Source organism: Gobius niger (assembly GCF_951799975.1).
Source record: "Gobius niger genome assembly, chromosome: 5".
Classification (NCBI taxonomy): Eukaryota; Metazoa; Chordata; class Actinopteri; order Gobiiformes; family Gobiidae; genus Gobius; species Gobius niger.
The window spans coordinates 12,785,020-12,800,674 of NC_136856.1; the positions used below are offsets into that span (position 1 = coordinate 12,785,020).

The window sequence follows — 15,655 nt, forward strand, 5'->3', positions numbered from 1 at the left end:
AAACCAAAACAATCAAATCATCACTTTTTACTCGCAAACAGACAAATTGCTGCACATGCAAACTGATTTCTGTCTGATACATGTTGCTGATTGAAATTTGTTGCTACTTTTAAATGAGCAATAAAAGACGATTGTGTATAAATGTCTAATTTAACGGCTGTCTTTGTCAGCCAAACCAGTATGAATGGAAAAAGTTCCTTGTGTTTTAAATTATGTGTAGAAGTTCGTGCAAAAGTAATTATTGTAAAAAGCAAAACATTATGTAATGACACAAATAAAATGTATTTGTGTAAATGGTTTGACTCTAATGCCACAACACTGACACTTAAACAACTACAGCAGCAACACGTATTTAAATCAGTCAAGAGTTGTCTGGAACTACAATAAGCAAAAAAAATGTCACCATGTCTTCATTGTGCTTAACATTCACAAAAATCTACACGACACGGAAAAGCAGAGGTTCTGAAGATAAATAACACGTGCTCGTATAACTACAGATAAAAGGAGTTTTGTTTTTTTATATCTCGGCAGTATTTTCTCTTTGCTGTAAACAGGAGGAAGCCGGTTGCCATGTCCCCACATTGTCCGAGGCTCCGAAGGACAAAACAGCTGAAGAAGAGACTGAGTGGTTTCAAAATAAAAGGGAGAAAAGAGCCGACGACGATGACGCTGACAAATTGTGCTCGTTTCCCATTCATCTCTCCATTCACTTCTAATGTGTGGAAAAATAACACCGGAATAGACATTAAACCATTCCCCACGGGCCGAGTGCACAAGACAAGCAGATTTTGTGCTTTTTATGCGCGTCTTGTTAGTCACGTTTCAACTTTCCACAGCCACAAGTCACAAGAATAATTGCAGCTTATGCATGTGCTGCTTGTGAGACCAAGCCCTGAGGTGTGGTTTCTTAAAGATCTTCAAGGGTGCCATCTTTACAGTGGTTTCAGAAAGTATCCAGGCTCCCTTTTTACGAGTCGTATTTCCCATATCTATACAACACAAAAATAGAGTGAATTCTCATTGGTAAAAATTATTAAACAAATTACCCTATAAGAATAAATTGAATACATACATTTTTAGAAAGGTGTTGATAATGATGAAGCAAGAAGATCTCAAATTTGGCATCAACATGAGTATTCAGATCTATACATGTGTTTCCAATGACATCACGTATAGTTCCGGCGGCCATTTTGAATACTGAAGTAGAATTATTCAGTACTACAACATGTAACAATATCTCTACTCAGGATGAAAATGAAAGACAACTGATTGACAGTGGCATTTTCATGTACATGTAATCATTGCTCAAGAAGATAACACTACAAACCACGGCCCCAGAGCCGTCCTATGTCGAGCAACAGCAGGATTTACTTCAGATCTGTTTCAGTCCTCAGACTAAATTAACACATCAAAGAAGAAACCGAAAACCTTTCTCTGAGAATTTACAGATCATCAGAATCTCAGTCTGAGTCAGTGTTTACGCTGCTCAAGACGTTAGCATGCTACCGGTTAGCAACTGTCATCCATCAACTGTCTATGGCTTCAACACGATAAACACATGTGGAACACTGAGGAAATACTACAGTAACAGCTCAGCTCTGACCTCTGTCACAAGTTGTAACAAGGCTCGATGCTTGTGGTTCAAGGCTTTCTCTTGGAGAGGTCAGAGCTGAGCTGTTGAAGCTAAATGCTAACATCTTAAACACTGACTCACTGGTTTCTCCAAACGTGCGTCTCTCGGGCTGTGTTTTAGTACATAAAAATGCCACTGTCGATCAGTTGTCTTTCATTTTCATCCTGATTAGAGATATTGTTACATATTGTAGTACTGCGTAATTGTACTTCGGTATTCAAAATGGCCGCCATAACAACAAAGTTACACATGACTGAAAGGCATGTATACTACAGGGATCTTCAACAGGTTTGATCCCTTTTTATCCAGCCCTTACCTCGACATATGCATTTTCTACATTTCTACATTCGCTTTTGTTGTGTCACATTTCAGGTGCATTTTTGAACATGTTGAACACACAATCCGCATCTGTCTTTGTAAAAATGAAGATTGTAAACTTCTTACATAAGCTAAACTAACTGTTCATTACACTCAATCATGGCTCTGCTGTGTTTGAACATTCATACAGTCCATTGATTGCCTTGGAGCAGTGCACGCCTTTCTGTAAAAGCCTGAGTGTAGAATTTTAAAGAATTAAAAAGGTGATAAAAATGCTGTATATATCAATATACAAATGAATAGAGGGGTTTGAAAACTATCTGAACTAAATGTAAGGATGTTTGTGGAAATCCGTCTCTACATGATTGGCTACAGTGATGCATATGAGCTCATGCTGTTAGACTGTTATGTAAAGACTGTTCACGTAGGGGGGGTCCACCCACATGAATCTTCAACTTCTCTCATCAGAATATGACTTGGAACGAGTAGAGACACTGACCGCAACTAACACACCATTAAACTGACAGAAATAGTAAAAGTCTGGCTTGTGAAGTCCAAGTCACGTCGTGGGAGAAATGTCGTGTTCATGTATAAAGTACTAATGCAAATGGAAGGCATTGAAAAGCTGCTGATCAGCTATAATCCTGGCTTCAAAATCACTGGAAATGTGAAAGCAAATTATAACGATATGAAGATGTTTTGTATAAAGTCAATGAGAGTGATGTGTGTCTCACATTCTGGATTAGATTTCGTGCTTCTTGATTCTTTTTTTTTTTAAAGAGTTAATGTCATGTAGATTGTCATCGAGTTGTTCTTTTTCAGTTCATAATAACAGACTGAACCAGTTTTCAAAGCCCATCTTCTTGTTTCTCAAATACCATGCAGTACAGTAATGTGTAAACTGTGTCCACACTCACTCAGTGGTGTGGGCTCGGGCGCAGCAGTGCGGCTGCTGCATGTTCTCCATCATCAGCCTGAAGGGGTTCCTCCGGTTCCTCCTGGGTTTCTCTGATCTCTTACTGCCCCGGCTCTTCCCGGAGCCCGTGCTGCGGGGCGTGGCCTCAGAGGGGCAGAGGGGCATGGCTGAGGGGTTGAGTGGAGGCGGAGGGGGCAAGGTCTGCTTCTTCTGTTTTTTCACCTGTTTCTCCAGATGTTTCTGAATGGCTGATCCCAGGACAGACACCTCCACCACTGCCCCGTACACCTCCCACGTCATGCCTTTCTCGTCCCAGCAAACCTCCTGCACTGGCTCCTCACACTTGTCCTCTTTACAGTCCTCTTCCTCTTCGCGCTCCTCCTCTGTTTGCTCCTCGCCTTCTCTTCCTCCTCCTCCTCCTCCATCTCCATCGCCTCCTTCACCGTCATTGCCACCATCGCCTCTTTCTCCATCTCCTGCTCCTTCTCCTGCACCTCCCTCTTTACTTCCCTCCCTCCCCGCTTCCCCTCCATCACCTCCATCATCTTTTTTGTCTTTTTCATCCTCTTTTCGGTCTTCACCACATTTCTCTTTGGGAGTTTCACTCTCCTCCTCTTCCTCCACTATCTTCTCCTCGATGCTGGGACACTTGAGGATTTCTGGGAAGGTGATGGCCGTGGGTGTCCGTGGAGTCATGGGGGCTGTTGCCACTGACCGATACTCCACTTGTTGCCCCACCTGCAGCTCTGCGTCCTTGCCCACCACAGTGGGGAAACAGAAGGCTTGGTCGCCCTCTGGAGGCGTCATGGGGCTGGTGGCGGCGGAGTGACACTGGACCACTTCCAGACTCACCTACAGTGCAATGAAAACAAGATCCAATCAGCCAATGAGAGGTTTGACAAAAGTAAAACATATTACGAGATGAAAGACTCAGTTCAGTTTATTAGCTTATTGCCTTTGACACAGAGCAGTGGTTCCCAAAATGCGGTTTGTGGCAAGTTCATGGTAAATTTGAAATTGACTTTATACGTATTTCTTTACATTTACTATATGACCCACAGTCACCATTGTTTTCTTACATTTCTGTCTGTAAATATAGGGTTTAAATCATTAAAAATTATTTGCAATATAGACATTTCTTATTATTGTTCAGTCTCGTTTGACTCTGGGAATAACCTCATGTTTTCCCCTTTTTTTCAGAGCTTCAAACACTGCATTGTTTTCTGAAGTGTGCTGTTTTTTTATCGCCTTCTTGCAAAAAAACAAACAAAAAATATCAAATTGGCAACGCGGAAATATGGTGTTAAAGATGGGTGTTAAAGTCTGTGCAGCAGAAAAACTAAATCCATAGGGTTTTGTGCAAACATGGAATATGACACAATTATCCAAAAAATACATTATCAATGACTAATCCCCAGTGTTTTGGCTCCTGGTACGGATTTACAAAAATAACATAATATTTAATAACAACAGGGACAAGTCTAATTAATTTGGATACATTTGCTAATCATATTTAAATGTGCATAATGCATTTAAGGCTTTCTAAAATGTGTCATGGGGTGATATCAGTGAGATGATATCTCAAGCCAGACAGATGAAAAATAGCCAGTGTAGCCAGTGAGTGACTCATCTACAACAATTAACCAACCACAGACGAGCGTAAAACGAACGCTCTGTGGATAAACACGACTGTAGATAAACGTCTGTGTGTGATATAGTGTGCGAATAATGCACACGTATGTTTTTTATGGCAATGGTATAAATTTCCATCATTTAGTAGCTGGTAAAATATACCTCTTTTTTCTAATATTTAACTGTTTGCACATGTCCTGTTTTGCACACTCTGAGTGCAGGGCCACCTAAACCTACCCATAGGCCCCTGGGCTAACCATGAAATATAGGCCCCCCTATCCCTTCTCTTCATCGCCATCCACTGCAGCAACTAATACAAACAAAACACCTCATAACATGAACTTCCTCTGCAGCGGGACTGGCTGTAAATTGTCATAGTCTATTATATGGCTGGTCAACTGATGCCGCAATGATGTGATTGACAGATAAATAAACCAATGGCTTTTTTATTAGGCTACTTAAGTTCTGATTGGCCCTTTGACGCCGCAAATGTAAAGTGATCAACAGAAAAATCAACACATTTGTTTTTGTTCCAGCCCAGGCAAGCCCAGTGGTCAAGGTGGCCCTGCCTGAGTGATCTTTTTAAATGTCGATTGTAAACAAGTGAATTTCTCTGTTGTGAGATCAATAAAGGATTATCATATCTTGTCGTATCTCATCTTATTGAGATTTTTTGTCAGTGGTTGTACTTTTTAACCATATCACAATTCATGCCCCAGACCTTTATTCATTTATTGTCCACGTTTACTGTAGTTTGAAAGCAACATAATGTCTGCCCAATGTAAGGAAGAAAATTGCAATTCCATAATATTTTACTCAACAATTTTGTAACAGTGCGTTCCATTAAATTTAAAACATTTTTTTTAAAACACGTTCTTCTCATCAAATTATGCTAAAACTAGAAGAAAAAAAAAGAAATCAACATGAGGCTAAAAAGGAACTAAACGGAAAATCTTGACTAAAACTGATCATTTGTTTTCAAGTTACACTGCATTTTTGTGTTTAAAAACCTAATATTGCGATGACAATAATTTGGTAATAAACTGAGCAGCCCTACAACATAGTAATCAATGTCTCCCACCTGAGTCTTCATGTTGTGGCATCCAAAAGGAGCTGGGGATTCTGGTACTATGTCTTTATTCTCTTGTGCCTCCAGTGAAGTGGCAGACTTCAGTTCAGACTTCACTTCAGACTTTAGAGCCGCCTCTTCATTCTTGATCGCTTTGCTGGAGTTTTCTTTATCAACCACTGAGCCCTTTCCCTCTTGACTTTGCACACCTTCCTCTTCTTTTGCGGTCTCTGTCTCAACAGTGCACTGGACATTGGACTGAGTGCTGTCCTTGTCCTCTTCCTCCTCTGTGTTGCCATGGTGCGTCACTAGGATTGTAATGTCTTGATCCATACTTCCCATTCGCTGCTGCTTGCTCTCTGAACTACCAGCCGGGCCTTTCGAAGCTTCAGACACTGGTGGATTTTTTGCGCCATCTTCAGCTTTCTTTTGGCTCTGGACCAGGGAGAATGTACTACTAAAGAATGGCGTCTTGGGGGTCATGGGGGATGTGGCGACAGAGCTGTATTCGACTTGTTGACCCACTTGCAGTTCCACGTCTTTCGTGTCAGTGCCCGCTGATTCAGCCTTGCCAAAGGAGCATGGGAAGAAGAAGGAGTGATCATGGCCGCCCTCCGGAGGTGTCATGGGGCTGGTGGCGGCTGACTGACACTGAACCACCTCCAGGCTCACCTACAGTCCATCAAACACAGAGTGACTTTAGACATGGCGCAAATGAGAGGTTGTCCTGACAGTGAAACTAAAGCATTAAAAGAAGCACATATTGAGAAGTTAAATATCTTTTTGGTGTCTCATTTTGCTCATTTACGTATTGAATTGACAGCATGCAATTCATTATTTACCAATCTTTCCCCCAGGCTGATTGGGATGCACTGCAAATATATTGATAACTTAAAATTAACACACAATTAAGAATATTTGACTTTGATTAGCCATGTCAAAAATCTGCAAGTGGACATCCTCAAGTGCGTCATCTTCTGTACTCTGTAGTAGAGGTGTAGAACGTGTTGTTTCTTCTTCTTTGTGGAGAAACAAAACCCCTCCATGAACAGGAATGGTGGACTTAGATTTCACCTGTACAACAACCTCCTGCGCTCCAGGCCTGGAGAGCTCTGTCAGGCTAATGAGGCTGAAACTCACCCCAGGACAGAACAATACAGGCAGGTAGTTAGCAGGGATCAGCTGAGATTATGGCCGTTCAGACTGAAACTGAAAACTGTGTGTTAGGTTGTTAGGACTTAGAACTACAAAGTCTTAGAACTACAAAGATGTTTACCAACAGGTGAGAGTATCTGTAAATAGAGGGGGGAGAGGACTGAGCCAAGCTAAACTCTTCCCAGTGGTCTATATCTAGTCTGTGGGCTTAAAGGGGCTAGATGCAAGTTGGTCATTTTATACTCACTACTGCCACCTCAGGTCATATGTGTAACTGCACCCTCTATATAAAGCTCGTGCATGACGGGACTCCGGACCCGAATTAACACCCATGTGCAGGGTTTTAGAGGCAGTGAATAGGTCTGGGCTCATTCTACACATTAGGACATTGTTGGAACATGTAGGGGGAGGAAAACACATCATTTTGACATTTTTTAAACTGTATAGTCCCCTTAAGTGTCGCTGAGAAAGCCTTTTGGATGAGAGGCGAAATGTTCCACATTGCAACTACAGAATACAGAAGATGACTCAAGAACCTTCATTGAAGATGGAGAACTCCTGTACGACTGAGAGCCTACACAGACATCTGCAAGTGGACAAGTATTTTTGCCCTTAAAATGACCCAACTTATTTCAAGTAATTTGAGATTTATCATCTAACTAAGGGCAATTATTAATTTAAGTGCAACAATACACATATTGACTTCACTCACATCTATGGCAAACATACGGTTCTGGTCCGGTGTCAGTTTCAAAACCACTTGTGCTGTTTTACACAGTCAAACAAATGCTCTTGGTTCCAAAAACCATGGCAACCTAGTTCTGAAACTGGCACCAACCCAGAACCAGCACCGACTGCAGCTTTGTGGAAAACACGTACATATTATGTGTCCAATGCAAGTATAAATTAGGCTCGTCATGCAAACTAAATTAGTCTTTACTTGGTAATACCATGGAAACAGTGAGGCTGACTGTGTTATCCATCATTTGTGGATACAGGCCCAGAAAATTGCAGAGGCCAGGTCAAAGCGACTGCATTGAGAGTTAAAATACTATTTGTTCCATCAAATTTTGCCTTTACAGAGTTACGTTACCTGTAAACCTATTTGTAGACACCGACCTGAGTACGCATGTGGTGTTGTCCGACCGGAGCAGGTGATCGTGGGTCCATGGGATCAGGGGTAGATGGCACGGCCACTGAAATACTTCGCCTCTCCATATCCACTTTTGCATCCGCTTTTACACAAACGCCGTCCTCGTTGTAGTCCATTTGTGGCTCATTGTCCGGTCTCGTTGACTCCGCGGTGTTTTTCAATGTGGCGTCGGTCACAGCGGTGCCATCTGAGCTTCCTGGATCCTCTCCATCTTCTGCCTTTTCACCGAGCAGACGATCCTCTCTCATCTCGTCCTTAAGAGTGCCCATCCTCCCGATACGGAACAAGCACCTACAGAGAATATACAGGGTTTCCAACTCATTGAATACAATCTGACAAAATGAAGGCCATAAATGTCATGAAAAGGCATTCAATTGGATTATCATTCATTGCAAATATTAAAATTATGGTCAAATACATTCAGTTTTGCTAAAAGCTTTTGCACATTTTCTAAATTCTTACTTTTTTTTATTAACAGAGTTGCCCATTCAATCCAGCTTACTTCAATATCCATATTACCCCTTATACCTATGTTTGAGTGAATGTGTATACAGATCAGCAGGTTTCTTCATTGGCATTAAAAAGACTGATATAGCACAAGAACTGAACCAAAGGAGCCAATATTCCAGCACTGTTCCTGCTTTTACTACAGATTTATATGGGTATACTTAATATAATAATATAGTTGTTTGTTTCTTTGTTTGCATGTTGTCATTTTCCATCTAGATTCGAAAAAAGAGGGGATGAATCTCTAAAAATTTCAAAAAGCAAAGCTGAGAAGTGAAAAGAATGCAAAGTTTAAGCTCATTACGATAATGTCTGTCTGCCCAGCTCAACAACTGAGCAACTTGCTGTAGGATTCCCAAGATTGGAGCGACAAGAAGCAGCACAGTTTGCGCACAGTTTTCAGGTGCACAGAGGATGCAGTGAAATGTATCCCTCGATTCTAAAAATAGCTGTTCCTTTCTAACCAACTTTCCAATCATATCTTTCTTTTTTCCCAACTGAGCTCATTTCTCTGAATCACAAAAGCCCAAACTGAATACCCGTTTTGAGAGTTGTATGATGAAAACAATGAGCAGACGTTGTCCGAGCTGCTTGTTTTACTCTTGTGTTGTCGAGACATACCTCAGCAGTTCAAGTCAGCGTGAAGTCTCCTCATCGTTGCCTGTCAAACCCGGGTCAAAACTCAGAAAACCCAGAGCAGTCGGACGTCCACAAGTGTCCGTCAGTGCGGCTGGTGTTGGGTGAAACTGATCGCGGAGGCTACAGGTTTGTCTCTGGAAGAATCTGTCTCAGGCAATGCTCTCTCTTTAAGCTCTGGCTGTGTTGAAAAGCTCCACATTTCCAGTTTCCCTGGAAACCACAGTCGAGCTCTGGCTGTGAGGGGTGGTAATGTAATGACAGAATCTCTCCTCGGCGCTAAAATCACCACCAAATCATAGTAATTAACCACAGGTTCTCACACGTAAAGCAGTGACTGTGTGCAGAGATAAACTCGAAAAGTGGTCAGCTTGTACAGTCGAATAGAAAAAAAAAACATGATGATAATACATAAAAGAAGCCGTCTAATAGGTGCGCAGAGGCTTCAGTAATTCAATCGACTATGCAATTGTTTGTATTGTCTTGCATGTGTGGTCGCCCCCAAGCATGACTAATACTTGAAGTAATAATGTAGTGCTGACTGAAAAAAATAAACGCAGAAGATGTGTGGGGAGATGTTTGTGGAGGTGGAGAATACTTGACATTACAGAAGAAAAACTATGCAAAGAATCAATAGCTTTATGATGGTAATTTCACTGCTTCATTGTTGCACATATTGTAACCCTGGACACCTGAAATGACATTGGATAACAATCCAAATTCCCCCAACCTCCTGCGCAAATGTTTCAAGGCTCCACGGGTGCTTGTGGTGGAAGTAATCTGTAGCTCTTGCAAAACTAGATGGGAGTGATTTGAGACTATAGACTTAAGTGTAGCTGCGTCTAGTTTTCGCAGCAGAATATGGAACATAAAAGCTGAGCTGAAGAATGAGCCCAGAGGAAGCCGAGCTGCGCCGCCCACACATGCACAACACTTGTCTTTCTCACTGCCTCCAACTCCGCGCTCCTCCGCCACACACACGCACGCACGCACGCACACACACACACACACACACACACACACACACACACACACACACACACACACACACACACACACACACACACACACACACACACACACACGCACGCGCACACAGGCTTCTCCACTGCTGCGGACATTTTCGCCCTCTGTAAAAGTGCAAGTCTGTTTTCTTTGTCTCAATTGTAAAAATCCATCTTCTCTACAGTCTGTGTGACACTTGTCGGAGGAACATGTTGTACTACTCACTCGTGCACAAGCATTTCTCGGCGATGCCGCTCGCCGATCCGCACGCGGTGCCCTGTTGTCATAGTAACCCATTTGATGTGGAGAGGGAGGTGTGCGCGTGCAGCTCACTCAGGGCCACAGTAGGAGCCTCGAGCGCGCTAAAGGCCTCTCTTTGTGAGGTATATGCTTCCATGATTCACCGATGATGAGCTCTCGCCTTATGACACTACTCAACAATCCGGTTATAACAGTGTCAGAACCGCATGCATAGGCTTGCAAAACATTTATTTAGGCCTTTAGCCATATATATATATATTTTATTTAAAGTGAGTGAGGGAGTGTGGGGTTGGCAATGTGGCAGCCCAGGAAAGAATAGGCTTAATAGTATTGCTTAGCCTAAAGAAAGCCATGAATAATCAATATAGGAGAAAACCAATAAAAAATAGAAGTCATATCACAACTTTTGAACCTTGACTCATCACAATATTAGTACAGGTTACATTATGCACTTATCTTCTAAAAGTAGGGTGACCAGATATGCCACAATAAAAACTGAAAAACACATTGAATAAAGTCATGTAAACTTTCCATGTGTAAAAGTCTAATATCAGTTCAATGGATTGAGCAGCAGCAATGAGGCGAAAGACTTTTGAGCTATTTCATTGTTTCAGTTGCTATGGAAACTTTGACCCAGACTACACATGGTACTGGTGGAAAAACCTGGACACCGAGCTTGTGTAAAAAGGAATCTTGGAGAAATCCCGGGACATGGGACAGACCCAAGAAAACTGGGATGTCTGGTCACCTTAAAGAGACTATACAGAGTTTAAAAATGTTAACATTAAGTACATGTTCCAGCAATGTCCTAATGTGTAATGTGTTCCTATTCACCACAACTGCCTCTAAAATCCTGCACTGTCACTCAAAAAGCTGTTAATTCGGGTCCCAAGTGCCTTCATGCTCGAGCTTACTATAGAACCTGCAGTTCCGCATAAGACCTGAGGTGGTAGTAATGAGTATAAAATGACCAACTTGCATCGAGCCCCTTTAACTTAAACGGTAAATGACTGAAATAATAGATAACACATACATTTCAACCAGATGATACATAACATCATCACAAGAGTTACTCCCATTTTAATGAACTTTATTTACATACAATATAATGAAAAACAAAAGACAAGGTATAAACATCTGGAATGTGCTAAAATGTGTTACGTGAATTTCTACTTCTTTGCGTGTCTCTCATACATATCGGTGGTGATAATTTACAGATCATTTTGTGTGCAGGCTCTGTCCAAACTCCTTGATGGAGTCCGAGGCCTTGTCCGCAGTTTTGCCGATGGTGGCTTGGGTCTGTCTGCTCACATCCTGGGCAGCTGCAAAGAGCGTACGGTCATTACAGCTGAGAATTAAAAACAAAAACGGCCAAAATAATCACTCGAGGCCTGGTGTCAGCCTTGTACAACAGAATCCAAAATGCTGCATCTCCATCATTGAATCATTTAAAGAGTAAATGGGAGGAAGAACGAGGTGAACAATTTACTGATAATACCTGGCCGGCTGCAGTTACAAGAATTCATTCACAGTCTAATACAGTTCAAAGTACTGCACAGGTTGCATTTCTCCCCAAGTAAAATTGCTAAATTGTATCCAGGTGCTGATTGGTCTTGCACAAGGTGTGGCTATGGCCCAGCTAACTTAAGTCATATGTTTTGGGGTTGTCCCACACTTAATTCTTTTTGGGGTGGAATATTTGTAGCAATTTCATTTGTATGTAAGAAAGATATTGCACCAAATCGTGTTACAGCTTTGTTTGGGGTTGTTCCACCAATTATTTTTGTAACGGGGCATCAGGCCTGTGCAACTGCTTTTATAACATTACTGGCAAGACGCTTGATTCTACTCAATTGGAAAATTGGCCCTTCTTTAAAGGGCCTAATGGAGGAAGTCTTATTTAAAACTAGAACATTTACGACATACCGTGAATGGCTCCCTTCAAACATACTACAAGATCTGGCAACCATTCCTCAATTTTTTTAAGTCTGATTTCAGAGTATAGCCCATCTCTTTACTTACTTTCTGTCTACCTATTGTATCATGTATGTAACCATTTTATTTTGTTGATAACGATCATCACTAACAATATCACTTATGCTCAATTAGATGTTTCCCTTTTGTTTCATCTGTCTTTGTCCTTATTTGTGAGCACCGACTGCTGCTGTTTTATTGTTATTGTTATTTGTGTTTGTTGTTCTTACATTTAAAAACAATAAAAAGATTTGAATAATAAAATAATCACTCGCCTGTAAAACCTGCTAACCCTGCTACTTCAAACACGTCCTAATGTGCACATGGATTAGTTTAGCTGTTCATATTTCACTCTTGAAGGGTTAATGCTTCTATAAAAGGCACACTGTGAACCAAATATAAACTTTAAAGCATCAATTAAGAGTCCAATCGCAGTTGCAGTTCTTGTATGTGTATATATTGCAATCTGATTTTGAAAATTGCGCAGTCCCACGTTCAAAGCAAGTTTTGCCTGTGCAAGCATATACTGTACCCCTCAAAAACATTACGCTTTGCTCAATGTTGCAACACAGCAATGATTCTCAAACTGTGAAATTGTTTGGGAACAGATCAGTCCAGGGGCGGACTGGGACTGAAAAACGGCCCTGGACTCTGACCAGCCTGGCCCAAGCACTTCCACAAAGACATATTTTCACCTCTTACCTCCCGTCTTAACCGAGTGCCTTTTCTCGAGTTCAGCTTTACCCAAATCTAAAAGCTTCTCAGCTGGAAAGCAACGGTGTAACGCTTAATTTGAAAGCTAAGCCTACAAAAGTGATCGCTGCATTTTTGTCACATTTTCTGTTGTTTTTTGTTGCCTTTTCATTACTTTTTTTGTGGCTTTTTGTCGTCATGTTTTCACGTTTTTGTCGCATTTTTGTTGCTTTTCACCCTCGTTTTCGTCGCTATTTCAATGCTTCTCTTTTGAGCTTTTAGATTTGGGTAAAGCTCGGTTAAGGCGGGGGGTAAGAGGTTAAAGGTAGAAAATTGAGAGGCCAGACCGGTGGCCCGAGAGCCAGTGGCCCGTCTGTGCTCTTCCAGAATGGACATATGGCCAGTCCGCCCCTGGATCAGTCCACTTAGATTTAGAGATGATTTTACTAATGCCATTGAAGCTCTTTCAAGCAGTTCTTATTTAGAACATAACGATATAGTCCTGTATTAGCCCGACTTCAGATCTTGTGGTAAACAGGGGAGCTTCTTTTTTTTTTTTTACTCGGTACTTGGAGTAAAAACTTTGAGAGCCTCTGCAAAACTGTATGTTGCAAAACCCAGTCAAAGGTGTGTGTAATCCACTTCAAAGCTTCAAAAACAAAACCCAAGAAGAACATAATGGCAGCACTAAGCATGGCGCTAACAAGACATGTTTTTCTGACAGCTCATCTCATAAAAATGAAAAACAGCTGCTTTTAAAAAAACTGTATACTCAAATCAGGCCAGAGGCAGTGAAGTGCGAAATGAGTCAGATTGTGCAAAAAGAAAAAAAAAAAAACCTCATCCAGCTGGGTGATGTGTGGGACAAACAGAGCATCGACTGTGCTGAGAGAAAGAAACCTATTAATAGAGTGAAAAACCTTGTACCTGCATTGACTGTTTCTTTGGAGGAGTCTGCCACCTGCTGCACGGCATCTTGAGCTGCTTGCGCTTGAAAGAGAAAAAAGTAATGAAATAATTTGCACTTTGAGCGAGACCTCGGGGGAAATATATTGCACATGTAACACATTTTGAAAAGCAAGTCTGACAGCTTTCCTGTTTTACCTGCGCTGTCTGAAACTCCCTTTGCTGCGGAGTGGCTCGCGCCCTTCAGGCTTTCAAAGGACTTCTTGAAAGAGGCCATGTCTGCTTTCGGTCCCAAAGGCAGCGCAAAACCATCTGACAGTCCGCAGCCAGACAGCGGACGAGGTTTATACCCTCTGTTTTGTGACGGGACAGCGCGAAGGATTAACCCAAACAAAACCAGCCCAAAGACGCCCCCTCTGACTGGCATCTCAACTATGGGCCTGTCCTGCCAAAACGGCCCGGCGCGTGCTCAGCAGATTTGGTAAGCCGGGCCTGGACAAAGCTGCAAATGGGACAGAAAACACTAACACACAATGCAAAAGTTTCAAAAATAGTAAAAGAAATAGAAAGCATAAAGTGCATCTAACAGCTGTGACAACACTACAGTTTAAAAAGGGGGGATAATTCTCCAACAGCAACAAGTGTTTATGAACTAAATCAAGCACCAACGTTTCTATCTAGAGGCGGATCCAGTACTTTAAGTCCTTTCAAGTCTTTTTGGTGCATGGCTCTCAAGTCCACACCTCTGATAGCCCTAATGCGCTCATGTTCATGTCCACACAAGGTGCAGCTAATAAAAATGTATACGGTATTTAAATGGAAACAGAATCTAAAAGGGATTTTCATATTATCACCAAGAACTGGTCAATTACAGATTTAAAGGGACACTGCACAACATTTTGGACTATACTGTTGCCATCAGTGCAAAACACGCTCCTATTGACCAGCTCAACACAGACAATGCTATTACTGCAGTGAATAATCAAAGAATGGATTTAGATGAGGACCTAACCTGTTTAAATCTCGAATTCTACTGACTTTAGTCACATCTCCATGGAGACGAGCTGGAGACGTACCCACTCCAGGTAAAGTTACAGTCATGTCTTAGGAGAGCTGAGCCGCTCACAGCAAAAACACATTTATGAGGTATTTTTCCAATGATGAAATGATCTATCATAAAATAAATGCTAGTATTTCAATTTTATTTATAAGTAAAATTCTGCGCGGTGTGGGTTTAAGGTAGGGTTAATCACATTAAAATGAAGTGACTTAAAGGCACACTGTGTAACATTTTAGATTATACTGTTGCCAAGATAAAACAGGCTCCAGTAACAGTTCATTTTACACTACCTTCATACATTGTACTTAACTTAATGTATTACAATGTTATGTGCTCTGTAACAGTGTGTAATAACTTGTATCTATGTGCTACATACACAATCGAATAATGTGTATTAGTACTTTGGAGGTCCATTATGTAATAGAACCTTAGGGTTAGGACTGCTCCTTCACGTCGAAAGGAGCCAGCTGAGGTGGCTCGGGCATCTGTTTCGGATGCCTCCTGGTTCCAGGCATGTCCTAGTGGGACAAGGCCTCGTGGAAGACCCAGGACACGGTGGTGGGACTATGTCTCCGAGCTGGCCTGGTGTCGCCTTGGGGTCCCCCCAGAACAGCTGGAGGAGGTGTGTGTGGACCGGGAAGTTTGGGCATCTCTACTGAGACTGCTGCCCCCGCGACCTGGCCCCGGATAAAGCGGAAGAAAATGGATGGATGGATGGTAAGGACTTAAGTTTAGGG

General features: G+C 41.9%; 2 protein-coding genes across 3 annotated transcripts; both read right to left on the reverse strand.

The window, feature by feature from the left end:
• Positions 1 to 507: 507 nt before the first annotated feature.
• gprin1 (G protein regulated inducer of neurite outgrowth 1) lies at positions 508 to 9,331 on the reverse strand. Of its 2 annotated transcripts, XM_079557352.1 has the most exons (5): positions 9,005 to 9,331; positions 7,843 to 8,167; positions 5,581 to 6,240; positions 2,869 to 3,719; positions 508 to 989 (listed from the first exon to the last, which is right to left on the reverse strand). In XM_079557352.1, the coding sequence occupies exons 2-5, from the start codon at positions 8,143 to 8,145 to the stop codon at positions 968 to 970; spliced, it is 1,836 nt and encodes a 611-aa protein (XP_079413478.1). In that variant the 5' UTR covers positions 8,146 to 8,167; positions 9,005 to 9,331; the 3' UTR covers positions 508 to 967. The 2 variants fall into 2 exon arrangements, with proteins under 2 accessions (XP_079413478.1, XP_079413479.1); XM_079557353.1 differs by lacking the exon at positions 508 to 989 and having other exon boundaries at positions 2,707 to 3,719; positions 9,005 to 9,330.
• A 2,082-nt stretch (positions 9,332 to 11,413) lies between these two features.
• Positions 11,414 to 14,441, reverse strand: adirf (adipogenesis regulatory factor). Its single transcript, XM_079556969.1, has 3 exons — positions 14,057 to 14,441; positions 13,880 to 13,942; positions 11,414 to 11,607 (listed from the first exon to the last, which is right to left on the reverse strand). The coding sequence occupies exons 1-3, from the start codon at positions 14,283 to 14,285 to the stop codon at positions 11,504 to 11,506; spliced, it is 396 nt and encodes a 131-aa protein (XP_079413095.1). The 5' UTR covers positions 14,286 to 14,441; the 3' UTR covers positions 11,414 to 11,503.
• Between the last annotated feature and the right edge of the window lie 1,214 nt (positions 14,442 to 15,655).